This window comes from Pelodiscus sinensis, chromosome 16 (genome assembly GCF_049634645.1).
Source record: "Pelodiscus sinensis isolate JC-2024 chromosome 16, ASM4963464v1, whole genome shotgun sequence".
In the NCBI taxonomy this organism is placed as follows: Eukaryota; Metazoa; Chordata; order Testudines; family Trionychidae; genus Pelodiscus; species Pelodiscus sinensis.
Genome location: NC_134726.1, coordinates 33,685,960 through 33,707,329, shown reverse-complemented (window position 1 = coordinate 33,707,329; position 21,370 = coordinate 33,685,960). Strand labels below are relative to the sequence as shown.

The following is a 21,370-nucleotide window of genomic DNA, read 5'->3' as shown; positions in this document are numbered from 1 at the left end:
GGGTGATTCTGAGACTTGTGAGCTGCCTTCCAGGCAAACGGCTCGTTCTCAGGGTCGATGCGGGTACAGGGAGGAAGAACAGGAGATCGGAGGGGAACAATCTGGTCCTTCCCACTCTTGGGCTGCCGTCAGACTGAGCCAGTCGTGCTCCACCTAGGCCACCCAACTGTGATAGGATAACAGGACACGTTTTTTGGGAGCGGGGAAGGTGGCTGCATTTCCATGGCCTGTGCCGGCTTTGGTGACTCCCTGCATTGTCTTCACCCAGATTTCCACAAGAGAGCATCCTTTTGGGATACCCCAGCTGCCGCCCCTGGCCACTTGGCTCCAATGCAAATCCAATGGACTGCCGCCAAGGAGCAAATGTGGAGGGGCAATTTTCTTCCTGAAAAAAATTTTTTTTTTTTGGAGGTCCTTTGTGACATTAAGGTAGGCTGGGGCCAGGTAACGGCCCTTAGACTCCCACAAGCCAAACGCCTGTGCTGAATAATGAGGACTAATTCAAGGAAACCTCTCTCATTCTTGATGTGGCTGCCATCCGCAGCGCGGTGTTTTGCAGACAATCTCGGTGTCATGGGATTCTCGTTCCTTCATCCACATTTCTTTGTGTACGAAAGAAACCAGGCTTCCCTGCAAAGCCGCGCAGGCTGCCATCTTTTGCTAGTTACTTAAACTCCCAAAACAATATCCCTGGAGGAGTTAACTGAGCCTCTGGGTTGCTACCTGCCTTCTGGCCCCAGAGAGATTCATCGGCACCAAGCATTTTTTCCACCTGCTCTGTCTTGACAGGCTGATGCTGTGCCAATGGATATGAGGCTGAAGGTGAATTTCCTTCCCCTCGCAGTGTTTCCTGCACTGATTTACACCAGGGCCTGTTCTCAACAGGGGACTCGGCAAGCTCATAGGAAGCAAAAGGGCTGGAGCTCAGCCTGTCACTTGGATTCTTTGCCTGGGAAGATACTGGCTGTGCTCAGCTGGGGGGGATGGCTGAAGAGTCTCTCAGTCCGAGACCCTGAGTGGACTCTAATCTCCAGCACAGAACTGAAGTGTCTGCCGCCTCTAACGAACACACTGTGCTTGGAGAGCTCAGAACAGCAGGCACGTTCCTGAAAGTCTCTGGCGGAGTGCGGCGGGTCACGGCGCTGCCACCAGGAACCAGCCAGGACCCAGGATCTGCCCGGAACTCACAGCTGGGGGCACATCAGTGACTCAGCTGCTGGGGAGTCACACCCGGAGCGCTGGCCAAAGCAGGATCCGCAATCACTTGAGAGCAAAAGAACGCCGGTGGCGCATGCCGGAGCAGTGCGTAGCCTGGCCAGCAGAGAGGAGGGCTAGACATGCACGCTTGACTGCTCCGTTACAGATAATCCCCATGGTTCTCTGCCCATGGGCCGCTGGTGGCCCAATCAGCAGACAGTGGTGGCCCTCATGACCTGCGTTCCCCCACATCTGCAGAATGAATTTTGTGATGTGTGACACTTGGCCTCTCTATTGGTGCACATCACAAAATCCATGCAGCGGGGGCTAGGCCGAGGGGTTTGGCGTGTGGGAGGAGGCTCAAAGCAGGGGAAGAGGGGAGGGGTGTGTGGGAGGGTATAGGCTCCAGTTGGGAGTGCGGGCTCTGGGGTGGGGCCAGGATGAGAGATTCAGGGCAGGGGCAGAGGGTTGAGGTGCAGGAGGGGGTGAGGGCTCTAGCTGGGAATGCAGGCTCTGGAGGGGGGCCGAAAGTGGGTGCAGGCTGGCCTGGGGCTACAGTGGGAAGAGAGAACTCCCCCCAGCAACCCCAAGGCTGGGGCTGTGGGGTTGAAGCCTCTGCCCTAGGCCTGGCAGGTCTGGGGCTGAGTGGTGTTGGGGACAGGGGAGGGGCTGTCCCAGGGAAGATAATGGAGCAGGTAATTAAGGAAATCATATGCAAACACTTGGAAGGTAATAAAGTGATAGGGAATAGCCAGCATGGGTTTGTGAAGAACAAGTCATGCCAAACTAATCTGATAGCTTTCTTTGATAAGATAACGAGCCTTGTGGATAAGGGAGAAGCGGTGGATGTCATATACCTAGACTTTAGTAAGGCATTTGATACGGTCTCGCATGATATTCTTATTGATAAACTAGGCAAATATAACTTAGATAGGGCCACGATAAGGTGGGTGCATAATTGGCTGGATAACCGTAGTCAGTTGTTGTTAACGGTGCTAAATCCTGCTGGAAAGGGATAGCAAGTGGAGTTCCTCAAGGGTCTGTTTTGGGACCCGTACTGTTCAATATCTTCATCAATGATGTAGATATTGGGATAGAGAGTACGCTTATTAAGTTTGCAGATGATACCAAACTGGGTGGGGTTGCAACTTCTTTGGAGGATAGGGACATAATTCAAAATGACCGTAGCAAGTTAGAGAAATGGTCAGAGGTAAACAGGATGAGGTTTAATAAAGAGAAATGCAAAGTGCTCCACTTAGGAAGGAACAATCAGTTCCATACATACAAGATGGGAAGCGACTGTCTAGGAAGGAGCATGGCGGAAAGGGATCTAGGGGTCATAGTGGACCACAAGTTGAATATGAGTCAACAGTGTGATGCTGTTGCAAAAAAAGCAAATATGATTCTAGGTTGTATCAACAGGTGTGTTGTAAGCAAAACTCGTGAAGTCATTCTGCCGCTCTACTCTGCACTAGTTAGGCCTCAGCTGGAGTACTGTGTCCAGTTCTGGGCGCCACATTTCAAGAAAGATGTGGAGAAATTGGAAAGGGTACAGAGAAGAGTGACAAGAATGATTAAAGGTCTAGAGAACATGACCTATGAAGTCAGGCTTCATGAACTGGGCTTGTTTAGTTTGGAAAACAGAAGATTAAGGGGGGACATGATAGCGGTTTTCAAATATCTAAAAGGGTGTCACAAGGAGGAAGGAGAAAATTTGTTCCTCTTGGTTTCTGAGGACAGGACAAGGAGTAATGGGCTTAAAGTGCAGCAGGAGAGGTTTAGATTGGAAATTAGGAAAAAATTCCTAACGGTCAGGGTGGTCAAATATTGGAATAAATTGCCAAGGGAGGTGGTGGAATCTCCCTCTCTGGAGAGATTTAAGAACAGGTTGGATAGACATCTGTCAGGGATGGTGTAGACGGAGCTTGGTCCTGCCTTGAGGGTGGGGGGCTGGACTCGATGACCTCTTGAGGTCCCTTCCAGTCCTATTATTCTATGATTCTATGATTCCACCAGCTGTGGCAGGTCCAAGGTTGGGGAAGAGGCATTTCTCCCTGCCTGAGCCCCTGCACAGAGCGCATGTGTATTTATGTCCCTCCCGCATAACACAGCACACGGAGAGCAGCGTGTGCAGCTCACAATGGTAAATAGGTTGAAAATCACTGGTTTATACTATAGGTGAAATCCCATCGCCACCTAGCAATTTGCTGCTGTGCATTAATTTCTTAATAAGGATTCAAATATAAACCCACCCTTGACACCAGCTCATGGGGCTAATCAGCCCACATTAACCACAACACTTGTGAACAACAGGGAAAAGGGCTCCTGGAGCCCCTGGCCTGGGGTTGCTCTTTTTCAATAGTTTTGAAAAATTCTTAGTTCTTGCAAGAAGATTTGATGGGCTGGGAAGAAGGGATGGAAATCAAGGCACAGTGAATAGCAGGGCCACCCTGCCTGAAATCAGATGAGGGAGATCTATGAAAATGGCGTTCGCCGGCCTGGATTAGGATGTGCTGGTTAACCCAGGGGTTTGATTAGGAGGCTCTGAAAGTTCCCGCAAGCAAACAAGCTGGGGATTCCTGCGTGGGAATGCTCCGAGCCACAAACCGCTTCCTGCGAAACACTTAAAAGTAGCAGAAGGACACACAGTGTGGTCAGGCGTGTTTACACAAAAGCATCTTTCCTTCATCCATGTTGCTTTGTCGGTGTTTGCGTAAGCAGCTTTCCCGGTAGCTGTCCTGGGGCCCAGGCAAAGGTTAATGTATAAAGCAGCTAAATGGCATTGGCCGGCTTAGGAGAGCCAATGAAAATCGCTTTGACAATGGAACGGTCAGTGAGGGGCCCTAATTCCGGACCCAGGTTCTGAATCGCTCCATGAGGAGCAGAACCAGAATCCCAGCTCCCTGCCCTCTGTGACTTGCAGATTCAAAAACCAGAGCCCAATCCGAACCGCCCTGGATTCCCCACGCAGCAGACTCAGAGCTGAGCTAGCTGCAAGGATTTGGGCCCATCTCTGACAATGACTTTATCTTGTGTTTCCTTAGCTGAGTGCATTGTCACCCCCTGCCATGTAGGGAAACTTAACCCTCCCAGCACAGAAAACAATCCAATGCCTCTGCCCTCCCAGGAGAATTTCTCTCTTAATAAACCTGTGACTGATCTCCCTCCCCTGGGAAGCAGCATAGTCTAGTCAACTAGAGCATAAGTCACTAGCAGGGACCTTTGATTTCTAATCTGCCAATGACACATTGTCTGACCTCCAGCAAGGCCTGTCAGTTTGCCGTGCCTCACTTTCCCCAGGATCCTGCACAAACAGACTCCTCGGGGAGATATAAAGAGCCTTGGAGCTACATTCATTTCCTTTTGGCCCCCTCCATTACATGCCCAGCCAGGATAGCGATGCTGTGGGACAGCGCTGCAGAGTAAATGTTGGTTCTTTTGAATCCATTTTCGCCTCGTGCCATTATTTATCTTGCAGCCTACGCTTACTCTTCACGGGTCTGCGCTGGCGCATGCTGTTTGTTTAAGGCGGTAAATGCCTGACAGCTCTTCCTCCCAGAGCCATCTCAGCCTAAGAAATCCAGCACGAGGCGGGGCGGGAGGGTGGCAGCAGGAGAGGGAACTCACATTCGTAACTGATCACACGTGAGCCGGAGCGGTTAGGAAGAGCGTGGAGGTTTGTCTTTGGTTTCCAGAGCGGCATGCGGCGCCCTGCCTGTGCTGCAGCCATCTGGGGTGAAAGATCGGCAGGCTGATGCCTTTGCGGGCACCAGCTGCTCCCAATCCCGGAATAAATGGGCCTGAGCTCACGTCAACTCAATCCTCCTGAATGCAGGGGCGTTCATCCAGGAATGAAATATTCCTGCTCACCTCACCTCTGGGTTGATGTTTGTTGGAGGAGAGAGACAGGAGACTCAGCTGCACTAAATCTAACAGGGAAGGTTGCATTGAGGTTGCTGGACACAACCCGGCTCTGGGTGTTCTCCAAGACTTACTAAACAAACACCTCCTTTGTGGCGGAGGATCAACCCCTCAGCATCTCCCTCCGTCCTGGCCTGGCCTTTGGCGCCATGGAAGAGACTGCTGAGCCCACACGAGACGCACCTCGGAGTGCTCAGGTCAGCTGCTTGGCTTGCGCCCATCTAAACAAATAAAGTGGAAGTTCCGAGTGGGATCAAAGAATTGGGAAGAGGCGTCTTACTGTGTGAGCAAACAGGCCGGGACCTTCAATCGTGCAAGAGCCCTGGTTTTGCAATTCAGAAGTTTTGTTCTCTCAGCTATTTTACCCCAGCGCTCCCCTCTGTTTACCACGAGCGTGCAGATGCTGCCTCTAGCTGAATGGCACTTCCAGGGAGTAAGAGTAGGGCTGAATCCAGCCCGTTGTAGCCGGAGCAAACAAACCCTGATTGTTAGAAGCAGCTGATTTGGAACAATTCTCCTGTGCAGGAACAGAACGGGGCTGGCAGCCACATGGACGACTCTTACCCATTACACTGCGCACCCAGCGTCGAGGCACATCAGCACTGCACTTGCAAACCTGTGCCACATGCCTAAATCCTCCAGATTTTTCTATTGTTGCAGGGTAACAAAGAGGCCTGGGGGGCTCTTCCGGTGTATTGTCTTGGAAATATCAGACATATCCTGGCCTGACATTTCCACTTCGCCAAAGCGCTCCCCCCCCTCCCCCAAGGACAATATGCCCGTGAGTATCCATGCAAGCTGCGTCCCATGCGGCAGGAATGGTTACATGTACCAACAGTAAAGCAGAACCCGTCTATGCAAGCCCCTTTCGTGCAACCCCCCTGCCTCCTGCAGTCCCTTGGAAATGGGTTATGTTCCCCTAATGAAGTCCATGACTTATTGAGATAAGTGGGAATCTTGGGAGGGGCACGCAGGAGTTTCACTAATGACCATGGGACTCATGAGGTTCTCCCTCCTGGCATGGGGCAATCTACCCCTGGGATGACACAAATCTACCCACATCCAGTGCTCCAAAGACAAGGCTGAACCCAGGACCGGCCCCCTCCAACTGAGCTCACCTCACTGTGTCCATAAACAGTGCCAATGCCCCGCTGGTCTCTGTAAGGCTCCTCCCTAGGCATCATGCATTTCAACGGAGTTGCGACTGGGTGGAGTGGGGCCCGGGAGCAGCAAAGGTGTGCATGATTCCTGGGAGTTCCTCATTCACATGGTACTGTGGGGTTGATGTCACGCACTGATGCTTAGAACAAGCAAAGCGTAATGGATGTGCCGTCCAGATGTCGGCTGATACGGAGCTGTGCCATGTGAGGGTGATTCATAAATAGACAGATTCACATGTCAATTACCACTTACTGTCCAACCATGCTGGCTCAGGTTCAGCGGTAAAAGAGGCTCTTGGAAGTCAGTGATGGAAGAGACCTATTGCCTACACAGGGAGGAGACACCTGCTTCTAAATGGTTCTTTCATCTAGCAGATAAAGCAGAGCAAGACTCAGGAGCTGGCCAGCAACACTGAGGCCAGGTCTACATAGAAAGGGAAGGCCAGATTGATATGCAACTCCAGATATGTTAATAATGTAGCTGGAATCAACGTACCTCAATTCGAGTTTCCCCACTGTCCTCATAATGAGAGGCCAATGGGAGCAAATGTTCCTGTCAGCTTCCCTTACTCTTCGCAGGAACAGGCATACCAGCTGCTGATGGGGATGCCCTCTGAATTTGATTTAGTGGGTCTTTACTAGACCTGTTAAATCGAACTCCGAAAGATCGATCTCAGAAGTGAAGACGTGGCCTAAACTGGCAATAACTGTTAACAATGAGGACTGTTAAAAACTAGAATGAATTACCTGGGGGGGGGGGGAGGGATCTCCATCCCTTTAGGCTTCCAAATGAAGATGAAATGCTTTCTAACAGAGATGCTGAAGTTCAACCATAAATTGTTGGACACTTGGCAGAAATTATGGGGTGAAATGCTCCAGTCTGGATCATGCAAGTGTGTAGACAAGGTGCCTCAACATCTACCCAATCTCTTAGGTCATCTAGACCATCCCCAAGTTATTGCAGGATCGCTCCCTTCCAGTTTGGCTTTCTAGGACTTTATTCAACCTAGTTCCAAGTAGGTTTCCCCCCGATATGGGGGAAAAGGAAAAAACAACTATTGACTCCTACTGAGTGGCATGCATGGTAAGAACTAGGCTGCCAGACACAGATGTCAAAGCAGTTACTTTCAAATTCTTAGAAAGACTGTGCTAGGTAATGAAAGAGGCATTAAACCATTCCTTCGAAATGGTGAAGAGTTTTGTCACAGCTCCTAACTCCACTGGTTTGAATAGATGACTAGATAATCTCTATGCATCTGGAGAGAAAGATGATATCTGTTTGTACTTATGCAAGTTTCTTCATTAGATTGATAGATTTCCACTCCATACCGCTAAATACAGTGCCTTGCATGGTGTCAAGTATCCGAGGGGTAGCCGTGTTAGTCTGAATCTGCAAAAGCGGCGAGGAGTCCTGTGGCACCTTATAGACTAACCGAAGTGTTGGAGCATAAGCTTTCGTGGGCAAAGACGCACTTTGTCAGATGCATGTCATCTGATGAAGTGGATCTTTGCCCACGAAAGCTTATGTTCCAACACTTCGGTTAGTCTATAAGGTGCCACAGGACTCCTCGCCGCTTTTGCAGATTCAGACTAACACGGCGACCCCTCTGATAGATAATCTCTGGGGAGCTAGGCCTACAGTAATACAAATACATAATAACTAGGCCCTATCTGTATTCTAGCTAATGTTTACTTCTTAGGAAAGAATCTTTTCCTCTGAAAATACTAACAAACCAACCAAACCGCAAACGTTGGATTATTTATATCAGTTACTTTAAGCCTCGGTGAGCAGCTCTGACAAATTGTCGGCATAATATAATGTATCTTCTCCTCATTGGTTGCTATGGATACAGGGCCACTTTAAACCTCTGACTGTAAACATTAGCCATGAAGGGGATGTGGAAACTTGTCTAAAAATAAAATACTATGCAAAAGTCTTTATAAATAAGGTTGTTGACCAAGAATAATCCCTCCGACTTGGCGGTTTTGAAACTCTGAAACAGAAATGCAGCGTCCACGAGACAGATTGGATGCGAACAACCTTTTGATTCAAAAAAATCGATTTAATTCTCTTTTGGTAACATCAGGGCAGTGACTTACAAAGAGAACTGAGCAAATCACAATCATGCAAAAGCTACAGGATATTCCACTATTTTAAGGGGTGGACTCAAGAGGAGGAAACAGCTGACACGTCGTCTGGCACAGGTTGGGGAGGGGGTTCATTTTTATTTGCAGAAAAAAAGTAACATTTGTGCCATAGCACTATTCCCCCTCCTTCCTGGCACCCATGTAAAGTTTCCTGGGTGCTGGAGCCAGTTCAGAAAGTAAAAGTTTGCAGAGACTTGAAGTGAAATGTACAGAGGAAATCAACAGATGAAGGTTAGACTGTATGGAAGGAATCAGAGCAATCGCTTAGGAAGGTTTAGATGTGACTGAGGCCTGGTTTACATTAAAGGGAAGGTCGAATCAAGATACGCAACTCTAGCTGTGTTAATTATGTAGTTAGAGTTGACGTACCTAGATTTGAGTTTCCCTGCAATTCCCGCAGTGCAAGACTGATGGGAGCAAACGCTCCTGTTGGCTTCCCTTACTCACAGCTGGAACAGGAGTACTGGCTGCTGATGGGGGCACCCTCTGAGTTCAATTTAACGAGTCTTAACTAGACCCGCTAAACTGAACTCCGGAAGATCAATCGCAACAACACAGATCTTCCCTGGAGCGTAGACGTGGCTTCAGAGAAGAAATCCACAAGGAACCAAGGATAGCAGCAGAATCACAATGACAGACAATAAAGGGAGTAAAAGGACTATTGGGATTTACTAAGGACATTATCATGCTCAGTAATGCCAAGTGTTGAAGTTCTTCAGAAAGCTAAGGTCTGCTGTAGTGCTTTCCTGTCAGTGATCTCAGTGCTTTACAAACATTAATACCCGGAACAATGCTGGACCAGAGATCAGATTATTACTTCTGATGCACAAGGGGGGGGGGGGGGGGGAAGTGGTATGGAGAGAGAGTGTCTTTCCTGAGATCATGTAGTGGGGACAGTGGTGGGACTAGGAATAGAACCAGGAGTCCTAACTCCAAGTTTCCAGTTTTAACCCCAGTTCCTCTCGATAACAAGGCAAGCCCCTCCCCTCTTCGTGCAGCTTTCATTTCTCTTCCTACATTTTAAACCTGACTCTTCACAAGGCTTTCTTCTCAAAGTGCCTCTAACCACCACAGGAGCCCAAAACCATCATTCACTCAGGCTGGGAGCGTTAACGCTTGGCCCTTCCCTTTCAGAATGAGTTCAAGCCTCAGGATCTTTTGAAGAGCTAGACACAAGGGCTAGGATTTTAATTCCTGGTGTGCAGGGGATGGCTCAGTGTTAATGCAAAAAAAAAAAAAAAAAAAGAAGAAGAAAGACAAACAACCCCCCATCCTCTAGTGGGACAGAGATGAAAAGATCATTAGCATCAGTGATGCTTTGTGTGCAGAGGGAAAGGCGGTCAGGGGTGCAGCCTCTCTGAAAAAAGGATTGTGTGTGTGTGTCCACCCTGCATAGTGAACCCTGCCTGCCCTTTGATCAAGCATCCAACAAGTAGACACTGTTCCTGTACTGCCAGCAATCACACTGCTCAGTAAAGATGCAGCAAGTCAGTTAAAGGAACAAAAAGACAGGGTCCATGAAACCGCCCAAAGGCAGCTCAGTACAGACTACAACAAACTGGGATGCTATTCTTTGCATGGAACCTTTCTCCCAGCATCCTTCTATGGCATCTTTCAGCCCCGCACCTCAAAACATTTTATGCATGTCAATTTAAGTAAGCCTCACAAAAGCCTTGTGAGGGTTGGGTCAGCATAACAGGTGGGAGCCACAGGCCACGACTGATCAGGAAGCTACAGCTCCTCTAGACTTCAACTGGGTTTCCAGGATTCATTGGTTCTAACTGAGCCCTACAGCCCAGACTTTCAAATGTATTTTGGTGTCTTACTTCCACTGAGCGAGTGGCAGACTTCAGTGCCCTGACTGACAGCCCTAATCCCCAGACAACACCGTCATCTTCCCTTTTTGGAGATGCCTGCATGATTTCCCCTGGTGAAATCCACTCATCGCATGGTGCTTACTCTCACGCCTCTCCCAGTGCCTTGGCAGACGCCTCCCCTTCCGTCTCCATTGCTGGGTAAGTGGGTTCAAACGCAGCAGAGCGCCACCTTCTGGGGGACATCGGCTTATCCGCCAGAGTTCAACTTCTGCCTCAGCGGACTGGCAGAGCCATTCTGTGTTTCGCGCTCCTCCACAATAGGGGCTATTTGCAAAGTCACCACAGGACTGAGAGAAGCTGGGATGCCTGCCAACTCAGAGGTGTCAACTTTTCAAGCCAACGGTGCAATTACAGCTCATGGCTAGATTAAATGCACCGTATTAAAAGTGCAGAGTGCCAGCTAAATACCTTGGACATCAATCCTGTACAGCCTTTTGAAAGTCACTCCACTTAACAGTCTCCTTCCAGTGACATCTGCATGAAAGATTGGCTGAGAGAGGCAGCTCCTGTCCTGAGAAACTATTTACAAACATCTCCCCAGGGCCCTATTTAAGATTTCACTGGCCTTTCCTTAGAAAATACAGCTGGGTTGTGTTTTGCTGGGGTGGGGGGGGGGGAGGGATTGTTTTGTTTTTCTAGCCACTAAAAACTAGTTTTGTTTTCTGCCAGGATGGATGGGAGAAAGGTTGAAAGGTGCTGCATGATATTTCTCTGAGATAATCTTCTTCTCAGCTACTTCCTTTGTGTATCTGCTGCAGCTTTGGTGAGCCTGGGCAAAAGGAGGAGACATAAGGAACAGACTGAGCTACGCAGAACTCCTGGGTCCCCAGGAATTCGCTTAACTCTCTGATTCTGGCTGTTTCTCTAATTGTTGCAACCGCTGTAGTATAATTAGTTGGCAAGAAGGGGATTGTTTGGCTAATGGGCGAATGACACATCCAGGGGCCCAGCAAACCACACCACGTGTACAGAAGCTGAAAAAACCTGTCTCACAAAGAAAGAGAAAAATAAAGACCGTTACACCATCACCATCCATTGATCACCAACGAGCAGGATCCTGGGAATCTCTGCTTTCTGCATGCTCTGGAGATCCGTTTATTGCACAGTTTCCTTTGGATGTGAGGAGGCATGCTTCGTAGGACCAGTGGCAAATCTAATCTGATAGGCACTGATGCTACAGCGTAGACTAGAAGCTTAAGTGAGCTTTGGCCAAGGGTGGCCAAAGGGACTAGTGATTTTTGCCCAACTTTAGGCAACGTGATGGGGCCCGATGTCTCCCTCTGTGCATTCGAAAACTGGAGCCTCCAATGTCACAAATCACTTTTGAAAATCTCGACCAAACATTGGTGGATGTAAGACGGGGAAAAGGTACAATGGCAGTAAACGTGTGGGCAGACGAGCCAGCTACTTGCATGGATCTTTTTTGCTCAGGTCTAAAAACAAGTCTAAAAACCAGGCCACTGGGGCTGAATTTTCCTCTCACAAGCAAGTGCACGTGTGTGTCTGGAAGGACCCACTCACTACTTGCAATGAAGCCAGCAGGCATGGCTTTATCTGCTGCGCGTGTCCACAAAGCAGGCTCACAAGAGAGTGCGTGCACTTCTGCATAATCACGCCGGTCCCATTTGAGCCGCATACAGTCGCTGGGGTTTTCTTGCAGATTTATAGAGTTTAAATGTGTAACTTCAAGGTTCCCTGCCGATTTCTGCCTTTCTTTCAGGCTCAAGTCTATAATCAAAACACTTTAGCCGTGGCTGTTTAGGAACCAAGTGGGAACAAAATTCATTGTGAAGAAGCCTTTTTAGATGGGTTTTGTGGGGGCTTGAACTTCAAAATCACTTGAGAACTAGAGAGAGGGATTAGAAAGAGGCAGCAAATGCAAAGCTGGAGAAGGGCATAATTAGAAGTCAGGCTGAGTTCTCTTATCCCGTCAAATTATCTTGCGCAGGTGGCTGGCCCAGCAGACGACTCCCTTCACTGAAATCACTGCGCTCTTGTGCTTTCAGTACTCTGCAAACACACCTGCAGTTATTTGTTCTTTGTTGCCTTCTGTTTCTGCTGATAGATTTCTTCCGTGAAAGGTCTGTTGGGGACGGGGAAAAGTAGGAAAGAAAAAAAAAAAAAAAGAGAGAGAAATACCTGCCATTAAACCAAAACCACAATCTCTGCTCCTGTCCCCTCCTAACACCTAGAGATCGGGGAGACTCTGTTTTGGAACAAGAAAGAATACCGCAGTCCTGGGAATTCCCACACTTGTCGTCTAGAATGCAGCACACGGTGTGGTCCTCTGTAATGCACTGGCTTTTGTAGGTGTATGTACTACTAACCCTGTGTGGCAAGGCCTAGAGCAGAGCTCCTCAACTTTAGAAGCCCCAGGGTCACAATGAAACTCACAGCACATGCTGAGGGCCACAACTTACGTGTGGTTGCATAGACAAGCAAATAGCTTCTCTCACACTGATGGGCATGAATACAAAAACTAAGGCAAGACTAGGGTTGACAGATGGCTGAAAAAAATACCAACCCCTCCCCCAAAAAAGCCACCGGGAAAAAGTTTTGTTGAAAGGAAAAAAAAAGGGGGGGAGGGGGGACCAAAGTTGTTAAGGAAAATAAATAAATAAATAAAAAAGGAGCGGTGCTGGCTGGGAAGGGGGGCTGGAAAAAGCTAAGAGGGGGGCAATGGGGCTGGCCGGGGGAGATGGGGGGGCCAACGGGAAGCAGGGCTGGTCGTGGGGGGAGGGGAGGGAGAAGAGAAGATCAGGCAGAACGGGACTGGCTGTGGGATATCGAGGGAGGGGGCATCGGCCGGGAGGAGGCAGGGCTGGCCAGGAGTAGGGGGGGGGGGGGAAGCACAGATAGGGGGATTGGGGGCTGCGAGGGGGGCTGGGAAGAAGGGGGGCAGGAAGCACAGCTGGGGGGGGACAGGGTGCAGCAGTGCTGGCCGGGAGGAAGGGGGAACCGGGAAGCAGAGCTGGGGGGATACAGGGGGGTTGGCCAGGGAAGATCAGGAGGGGAAGTGGGGGACAACTGCCAGCCGGGAAGGGGCGGGGGGGTGAACAAATTGGCCGGCAAGGTGCGGGACTGTCCTGGGCACTTGCTGCCTGTCCCGCACAGGTTCCCGGCGACGCACAAGCGAGGAGGCGGCTTCCACTCCTCCTCACACTCAACCAACAGAGGGCTCCCAGCAGCACTCGCGGCCCCGCCTGCCAGCTGGGACTCCCAGCCGCTCCCCCGCCCACTCCAGGCTTCCGTCCGGTGCGCAGCTGGAAAAATCAGAAAATACTGGACATTGCACGTGTCCGGTATTTTCTGATTTTTTAAAACCGGACAGAGCGTGCAAATACCCGACTGTCCGGTAAAATACCGGACACCTGGCAACCCTAGGTAAGACTACACAACACACTAGGCCCCATTTAAGTCAGTTCTGCTGATATTAATAAAATGCAACAGTCACCCGATTTCCACCTCTGTGACAGATCTTTCAATGAGCAACGACAGTCCAGGAATTTAACTACTCAAACGCATCTCAACAGAAGACCATTCGATTGACGACTTTTGTGTTTTGGCTCCCACCCGCGGGACAGTGTTGAGCCCTTTCATAAACCCAAACTGCAGCATGGGCTGCAAACAAAGGGGCCGTGGGCCACATGTTGAATAGCCCTGGCCTAGAGGGTATGGGACCTGCCACTAGCATCAGCTAACAAAGTTCTCCTTTACCCTTTGTTTTAGGAGCAAGGTTCCAGCCCCTTCTCCCCGTCTGAGTGTGTGATTCATCTAGTGACTGTGCCTGCAGCATGCAAATCTGTGACAAAACAAGGCCCAGGGTGTACACAACGATACCCCCCCACACCTCCGGTAGAGGCTTTGTAAAGGCACCCCTCACTAGCTCCAGGGAGGGAGGTGGAAGGAGGCAAGTTGTGTAGCCCCTGGGTGAAGAGTCACAGAATGCTGGTCCGGTCTCAGGGGAAGCTGCCAGCTCCCTCCGCAGCAGGCTCAGTGTCTCGACGCAGGTACCGCTGACGTGTGCAAAGGGGGACTGGATAACGCCTGCTAGTGACCAGACTTGGCCATCTTCAAAATCCATCCAGCTTCAATGACACTCCTAGGACCACTCACCCTGGGAAATATCCAGAATCCTGATGCTGGGGTGGCAAGAGGCTCACTCTTGTTGGGCCTCTTCCAAGCGCAGAGCTTGGACTAAGTTCTCAGGGGCACAGCCACAGCATTGCACCTCACGCATGTTTTTGCCCCAAAGCCGGGTGGCCATTCCCAGAAGGACAGCTCCAGGCGAATGGTGATCCACTGGGCAGAAGGGCTCCAACGCAAACCCCCTCCTGATTGTGAACATAGCAGGGGAAGCGGGGTGTGGCTGAAATACTACCAGACGCTGTGCATGCCCTGGGCTTTTCAGCCTCTTTGGAGCACTAGCTGCTGATGTAAGGGAGAGCAGTCCTCCACGCTGCTCTAACCTGGTGTGGAGCTATAGCAGCAGAAAGGTGTGCTCTCCACCCCCTTTGTGTGCACACGCTTTGGCTCTGGCGGTATGGCCGGAGGTGAGGATCCGACTTACGTCTCTTCTCACTCACCTTTGAGACAAAAACGTAACAAATAAAACAGCCAAGTGGGGAACAAGCTTCAGCGCACTAAGCCCCTTGCATTTCCAGTTCTCTTTTATTCATCTAGAGCAAGAGCCCAAACTCCCATTTTCACCCTTTGCAGATCACCTTTCAGGGCATCTGAACTCTGTCACTGGGGAAGTACAACTGACACCTCTGATGGATATTCCAGGCAGCCACATTCAGCATGCACCTAGCATGCAGGGCAAAGATCAGAGAAATGTGTAAAAAGGAACAGCAGAATGCAAACTATTTTTTGCAGGGCACTGTCCGATTCCCACACTCTGCCTATGGACTTCCTTACAGTTGTTGCCATGTAGAATTGAGAGAGAGAGAGAGAGAGAGAGAGAGATCAAAAATACCCAATCTCCTCTCCCCATAGGAGCCATCTTAAAACCTCAGTCTGTTTGATTGAAGGTGATTTAAAAACAAATACACATTTTTCCCTCGGAGGGCTAATTGGAAAAATCTCACCAGTGGGACTCTGGCTTGGTCTCTAATTATTTTATTCTGTGCTCTTGAAAAGCTACTCACCCTTCATACAGTATTGCGATCATATAGGAAACCGCCACAACAGCTGTTAGCAAAATACCCGCTGGGCTCACATGCCTGTTTTCCAAAGAGAGAAGCGAAAGATCAGGTAAGTCAATGGGCTTACGTAATGCAATTTAGTACGTGAAATGGGAGAATATACTCCCTGAGAGCTGCCTGTATAAATAAACAAAGGGCAAGAGTTACTATTTTGTATTGAATGCAAACTTAGACAGCTGTCCCTTGGCAAAGGTTATTTCTTGACCAGCTTCTTTCAGGAAAGCGAATGAGATCTACGTTAATAGCCCTGCTGGTTTGAAGATCAGTCCTGAGAGTATAAGGCCGTTTAAGAGCTGAAAACACAGTTCTGTAAGATTGGCTCCACCTCCCCGAACTCCTGGCATCATTAAGGAAACGTCTGAGGCCCATGTGGGAAGCAGTGATAATGAAATATCACCACTGTACACATGGGAACACCGGCCAGACAAACCTAAGGATATTTGCTTCCAAGGGCTGTGATGGGACTGGAATACCGAACTGGATGGTTTCTAGAACACAGGTGTGAGACAGGACACCCAGGGCCTTCCTAAAAATGCTTGGGCAGCTCTGTTCAATAAACTGTTGTGACGGTAGGAAGAATCCTACTCAATCACTTAGAAAAGGTTTCCCAACGCGCCTATGTAACACTGGAGCGCAAGTCTCACTGAAAGAAACAAAGGGAGCGGTGTTCCTAAATCACTTGGGCACCTTTGAAATTCCTGTCCATCAACGCTCTGTGCCTCAGCCTTGCCCATTTAGATTGTACACTTTTCAGGACAGGGACTGTCTCTCATTACGTGTCTGTACAGCCCCCAACTCGAAACAGCTCTGATCTCAGTCTAGGTGCCACTGCCAATGCTCATAAATACAAGAGAGTGGAATCTTGATTTTATGAACACCAGTCTTACAAATGACCAATTGTACGGGGCATTTTTCCTGATTTGGAGGGTGGGGGAAGAAACCGCATAAGGAAAGTGAGAGAGATGATGAACAAGTCGATATCTCTTCACCTTCTGATGCCCTACAGGAAATCGCTTTGCAGTGGTAAGAAGAACACAAAGGAAGATGTGGTGCATAGCATCACCTCTGTAATCCCATGGTGGAGCAATTTGAAAAACCTCTCTCTGGCACTCAGACAGTCTCTAAAAAGGATTTTATCCTCTGCTCTTGAAAAGCTATTCGCCACTCATACAGCACTGCAATCACACTAGAGCCAGCCGTTCTAATTCGGAGATGTTACATTTCGTGACCTTTTTTATTTTTATAATCTCAATCCTTAGTCAGTCACATCGGGGGTCTATTGTCACATCTTGTCTGCGTGCAGATGTGGGGGAGTGCTTAAAGATGCTGTGGTTCTGAGGATTTTCAAACAGGCAGCATACCCCAAAACCCCCGATGAAAGAAAGCCCAGTACGGTTAAGATTCGAGCTGCTCCTATCTGCCCTGCCAAAATGGGCCATCATATTCTTCTGGGATCCAACATCATGGTGTGGGATTCAGCTCTTCTTTCATTACAACCACTGCATCATGAATCACCCCACCTCCTAGCAACTGGCAATCTTAGTTTGATAACAGCTGGGGGTGCCAATGGGGCAGGGAGTTGTAAACAGGCTACTTCAAAATCTATTTCAATGGAGACAGATCAGTCAACCAGCGTTGTTCCATTGCTTCTTCAAGTTAAAGCAGGCTTTACAAGGGGACCAGTTAGCTTTGCTATATCCACTGACCACCGCTTCTTTCTTATGCCCCTCCAAATGCATCATATAGGCACAACTACAGCCAGATGAGTTTCCAAGCCAAGAGTTTCAACCTGTTAAATCCATTAAATCAAATACAGGTTGATATATTTTACTGGAGAGGCAGCAGTGAATCATGAGCTTTCTAGCTGTTAAATCACATAAATCGGAGGACAGAGGAGAGCTTAGAGACACAGCGTCACCACCCATATAAACTGCATGAGAATCCTTACAGGTTGAGAGAGTTGACCCTGGCAGATTGCAAGCTCTTCATGGCAGGGACCTCGACTTCTGACTTGTCCGTGAAGCGCCTAGCATGCTTTTGTGACCACGTGAAAATCAAATAAGATACCCTGCAGTCCCATCAGGGATCCAAAAGCGGTGACTAACAGCCAGGAAGGCAGGAAAGGAGGGCAGCAGACATTGAAAAGGCCAGATAATCAGCTGGTATAAGCTAGTGACAGCATCGCCGACGATCAACCCAGCGACGATGCTTTATGGGACCTGAGGTCTGCTCCAAAGCTTAACCTGAGTCTTCCACAAGCTCTTCCAAAAATAAATGTCTCAAGTCAGGTGATCGCCCAGCACCAATGCCAATGTTCTGAACTTTTAGTTCACATTAATTTTATGGGGGTTGCCTGCTCTAGAAAGCTCCGCTCCTACTGGGCATGCTGCTCCTTCTAGAACCAACACGATTGCCGTTCACGGCTGTTGCCAGCTTTGGTTTCTTGTCGTGAGATATATTTAGTGAATGGGGACTGAGCAATGACTGTGTGTGTGCTTACAGGTGTTCAGAAGTGTCTGAATTAAAAGGAGAACACAGTCAATTTCCCCCTTCCAGCCCAAGCCGAGCTTTGTCCTTCAGAAATAGGTCACCGTGCAAAGAGAAATGAATGAATGACGTACATAGTCGCACCTGCTACTATCCAGTGAGTAATATCAGATTGTAGAGATGCACATGGTCACATGCAATTCAAATGAGCAAAGCTGGGAACATCAGACACCCAGCCTGTGATTGGGGCGGGGAGGAGATTTGTTTTTATATTGGATTCAGTGACAGAGGCAAGAGTGCACGCACTGAAATAGTCCATTAGCCTCCTGATCCAGAAAAGATTTCACTGCATGCAGAGAACTGCAGCAGTCCAGCCTGGGACTGTTTCTGACTTGAACCCAGGTCTTACGGAAACAATGGATGAAGTGCCAGGCCTTTTGAAATCCATGGGAGTTTACTGACGACTTCCGGGGAGGCGGGATTTCACCCTACAGATATATCTACACTGCAGCACGTGCAGATCTGTCCAAGCTAACTGAGATCTAGCACACTTGAATAGTGGCAGACATGCAGCTGCAAGATCACAGGTGCGAACATGGACTAAGCGCCTCGTATATAAATCCAGGGTCCTGGGTGGGCTTGTACATCCCACACTGCCACAACTTCACAGCTAGCTAGATCAAAACTATCTTGGGGATGCCTACATGTAGAGCCCTGTGCAGATACAAAACGTGTATCCGCATCTATATCTGCAAAAACAAGCCACAGATATCTGCACTGACATCCGCCAATGCAGATACCTGCGGATATAAAGCAGATATTCACAGATGCACAAGGCTCACGTGCTGTGGTCACGCTTCTGACGGCAGCGTCGACATACCCTCAGCATGGTAACACTCGGCAGCGTAGGCTGGCCAAGATTTTCAAACTAGGGTGACTAATGTTAGGCTCCCAAGACTCTAATGAGGCACCTAAATCACTTACAGGAGCAACAGCTGGGTGCATGGCCCTATTCATGATCAAACCACTAATTCGGGTGCTGAAATGTGGATTTAGTGGGCTAACTTCAGGCCCTCCCCACATTTTGAAAAAAAAAATCACAGGCTTGGTGTCCAGTCTGGGAATAAAAGAGCTGTTGCATCCATCAAAAAACTTCTTTGTGGTTGTGAGAGTTGGGTCCCATTTCTTCTCCCCGGAGAAAGACACCACACGGGGCATGGTACTATTTTTGAATCAGAGAATCCTCTAGTGTTCAGGCAGAAGATGACTCAAAATCTAAGTGGAGAAGAACTCTGAATATTCCTCCCCCCCCCCCCCTGCTTTTCCATCTCACATTAGACACTGTCCAATGGGAATGACAACTGTGACCCACAGCAGCCTCTAAAACCGGCATTATGGACAGTCAAGCAGCCTCTGTCCCCTGCCTGCCATTCAAGGCTGAAGAAATCAGGTGTTACAAGTGTAGTTTAGTCATTTCTAGCCTTGAATCTATTTTCCTCTCTGTTGAGTGTGCAGACAAGTGGCAATCGCTCTTTTCTTGTTAATTAAAGAAAAAAGTCACGAAAGCAGTTTGCCTGGCAGGCGCTCGTGCACACAATCTGCAGAAAGACTGTGCTCCCAGAGGCTGACAGAGACGGAGGGGCCATCCAGGATCACACGGAGATTTTGGTGCAAGACACAGGGGTAGCCAGGCAGGGACGTCAACATGACAGCTGTTCTCTTGGCCAACAGATCAGGGATTGAACCAGGATGTACCCGTCCAGGTCAGCAGGCGGCCCTACTGACTCACTACTGGCAGCCACTCCTAGAGTCTGAGACAGTCAGGGTGGCCCCGGCCTGTGGTCAGGGAGGGCTGCAAACCTACACAAAGTCTATAGTAGTCTGACCGGCCATGGCCCTGGGTCAGGGCAAGGCGGCAAATATATACAAAGTTTCTAATAGTCTGATTGCTCAGGCCTGGTTGCGGGCCGAGTTGAGAGTCGGCTCTCCTAGCTCAGCGGAGAACCAACAAGCGCAGGGAGTTTCTCCCAAGTGATGGGGTGGCGGGTGGGGATGTAGGCCCTCCCTACTCCACCATGTCCCAGCCCAGGGCCCTAGTAGTGGCAGCACAGGTGGCCAGTCAGTCGGCGGGGATCCAAGCCACAATTCGCTGACTGGGTCGGTGGGTCAGCGGGAGTCCCAGCCGCAAAGCGCTGCCTACCCGACCTCCATCTCATCAGCCGACGGGATGTCAGCTTTCCCTGGGCCACTCCCTAATTCCCCCTGGGGTCCTACCTGGCTGGCCGGTGGTGTCTTAGGGTCCTCCAGTGCTGGCAGGGTGTCCACGGGCCAGCACTAGGTCCTAATGAGGTTCTGGCAATGCAGTCGTGGCCCCCAAGCCGGGTGTTTGCTTTGGTCCGCTCGGCCGTGCCTCAGTGCTCGAGGGAATTTGGTGAGGCTGTGGTCCATCCCCAGGGTCAGGCAGCAGTCCCGGAGGTCCTATCCAGTCGTCCCTGTGGGGGGCTGACCATTGGCCCTTTCTTCTGGGGAGGGTGTCTGGCCTGTTCACCCGCTGAGCTCCAACTGAGCTTTTCAGCTCTGTTCTTATAGTCCCAGCCCCACCCTTCCGCTTCCTGTGGGAGGGGCTGGGTGTCTCAGGTACCACCCACCAAGGGTTCTTATTGAGGACTTCCCCTTCTGGGTCAGCAGGCGGTCCTACTGACTCACTACATAGGGACATCCAGAGCTAAAAGCCTAACTTGCTATATAGCTTGAGTTTAAGAGGCCATGTTTCACAGACTTGTATCCGCTGCCAATCAGGTACAAGGGGTGCTGGTGACACACACTGACTCACCAGTGAGCTAGGGTGTGCACACTTCTTTCATCATGCCCAGAAATAAGTCTGCCTGTCCAGGAAGGTCTGTGTTATGCAAGAGGTCAGATGTAGGCTATGTTGTCATGACAGTCTAGCTGGGTCAGCCGAGGCGTGAAGAGCCGTGATCTCGGACTGACATAGCTGTGTTGGAAAAAGTCCCATGGATAGGGTCAGTCATTTGCCAGCTTAGCTTGTTTCATTTGTGGGTGGGGGGGGACTGTGTCCACCCTAGGAGGGCTTTACCAGGCCAGTCCGGTGGTGCTCCTCTACAGGTCAAGTGCTCCGAGTGTAGACACAGCACAATGATCCCTTCTGGCCTTAAAATCTATGAAAAGCACCAGTCTCTGCCATAGCAAAACCGCAGGTTCATTTATTGAACTGGGACAGAGACAAACCTCACCACAGACAGTGGTGGTATGGGGAGGGGAAAGAGGGCTTTTGGCCTCTGAGGAGGGGAGACAGTTGCAGCCCCCTGATGGAGGTGAAGACCGCAGCCAGTTAAGGAGGTGACTGGGAAGA

General features: G+C 49.7%; 1 protein-coding gene across 7 annotated transcripts in view; it reads right to left on the bottom strand.

Annotated features, from left to right (window-relative positions):
- Positions 1 to 8,320: 8,320 nt before the first annotated feature.
- The window catches only part of PEMT (phosphatidylethanolamine N-methyltransferase), a 129,001-nt gene continuing 115,951 nt past the window's right edge, over positions 8,321 to 21,370 (bottom strand). For 6 of the 7 annotated variants that reach the window (XM_075899750.1, XM_075899752.1, XM_075899754.1 and 3 more), the window contains 2 exons: positions 15,454 to 15,528; positions 8,321 to 12,386 (listed from right to left, as the gene is read on the bottom strand). In XM_075899750.1, the coding sequence (XP_075755865.1) occupies positions 12,332 to 12,386; positions 15,454 to 15,528 (130 nt within the window). In that variant the 3' untranslated portion in view covers positions 8,321 to 12,331. The remainder of the gene's footprint in view (positions 12,387 to 15,453; positions 15,529 to 21,370) is intronic. The other variant, XM_075899751.1, reaches the window with a different exon arrangement.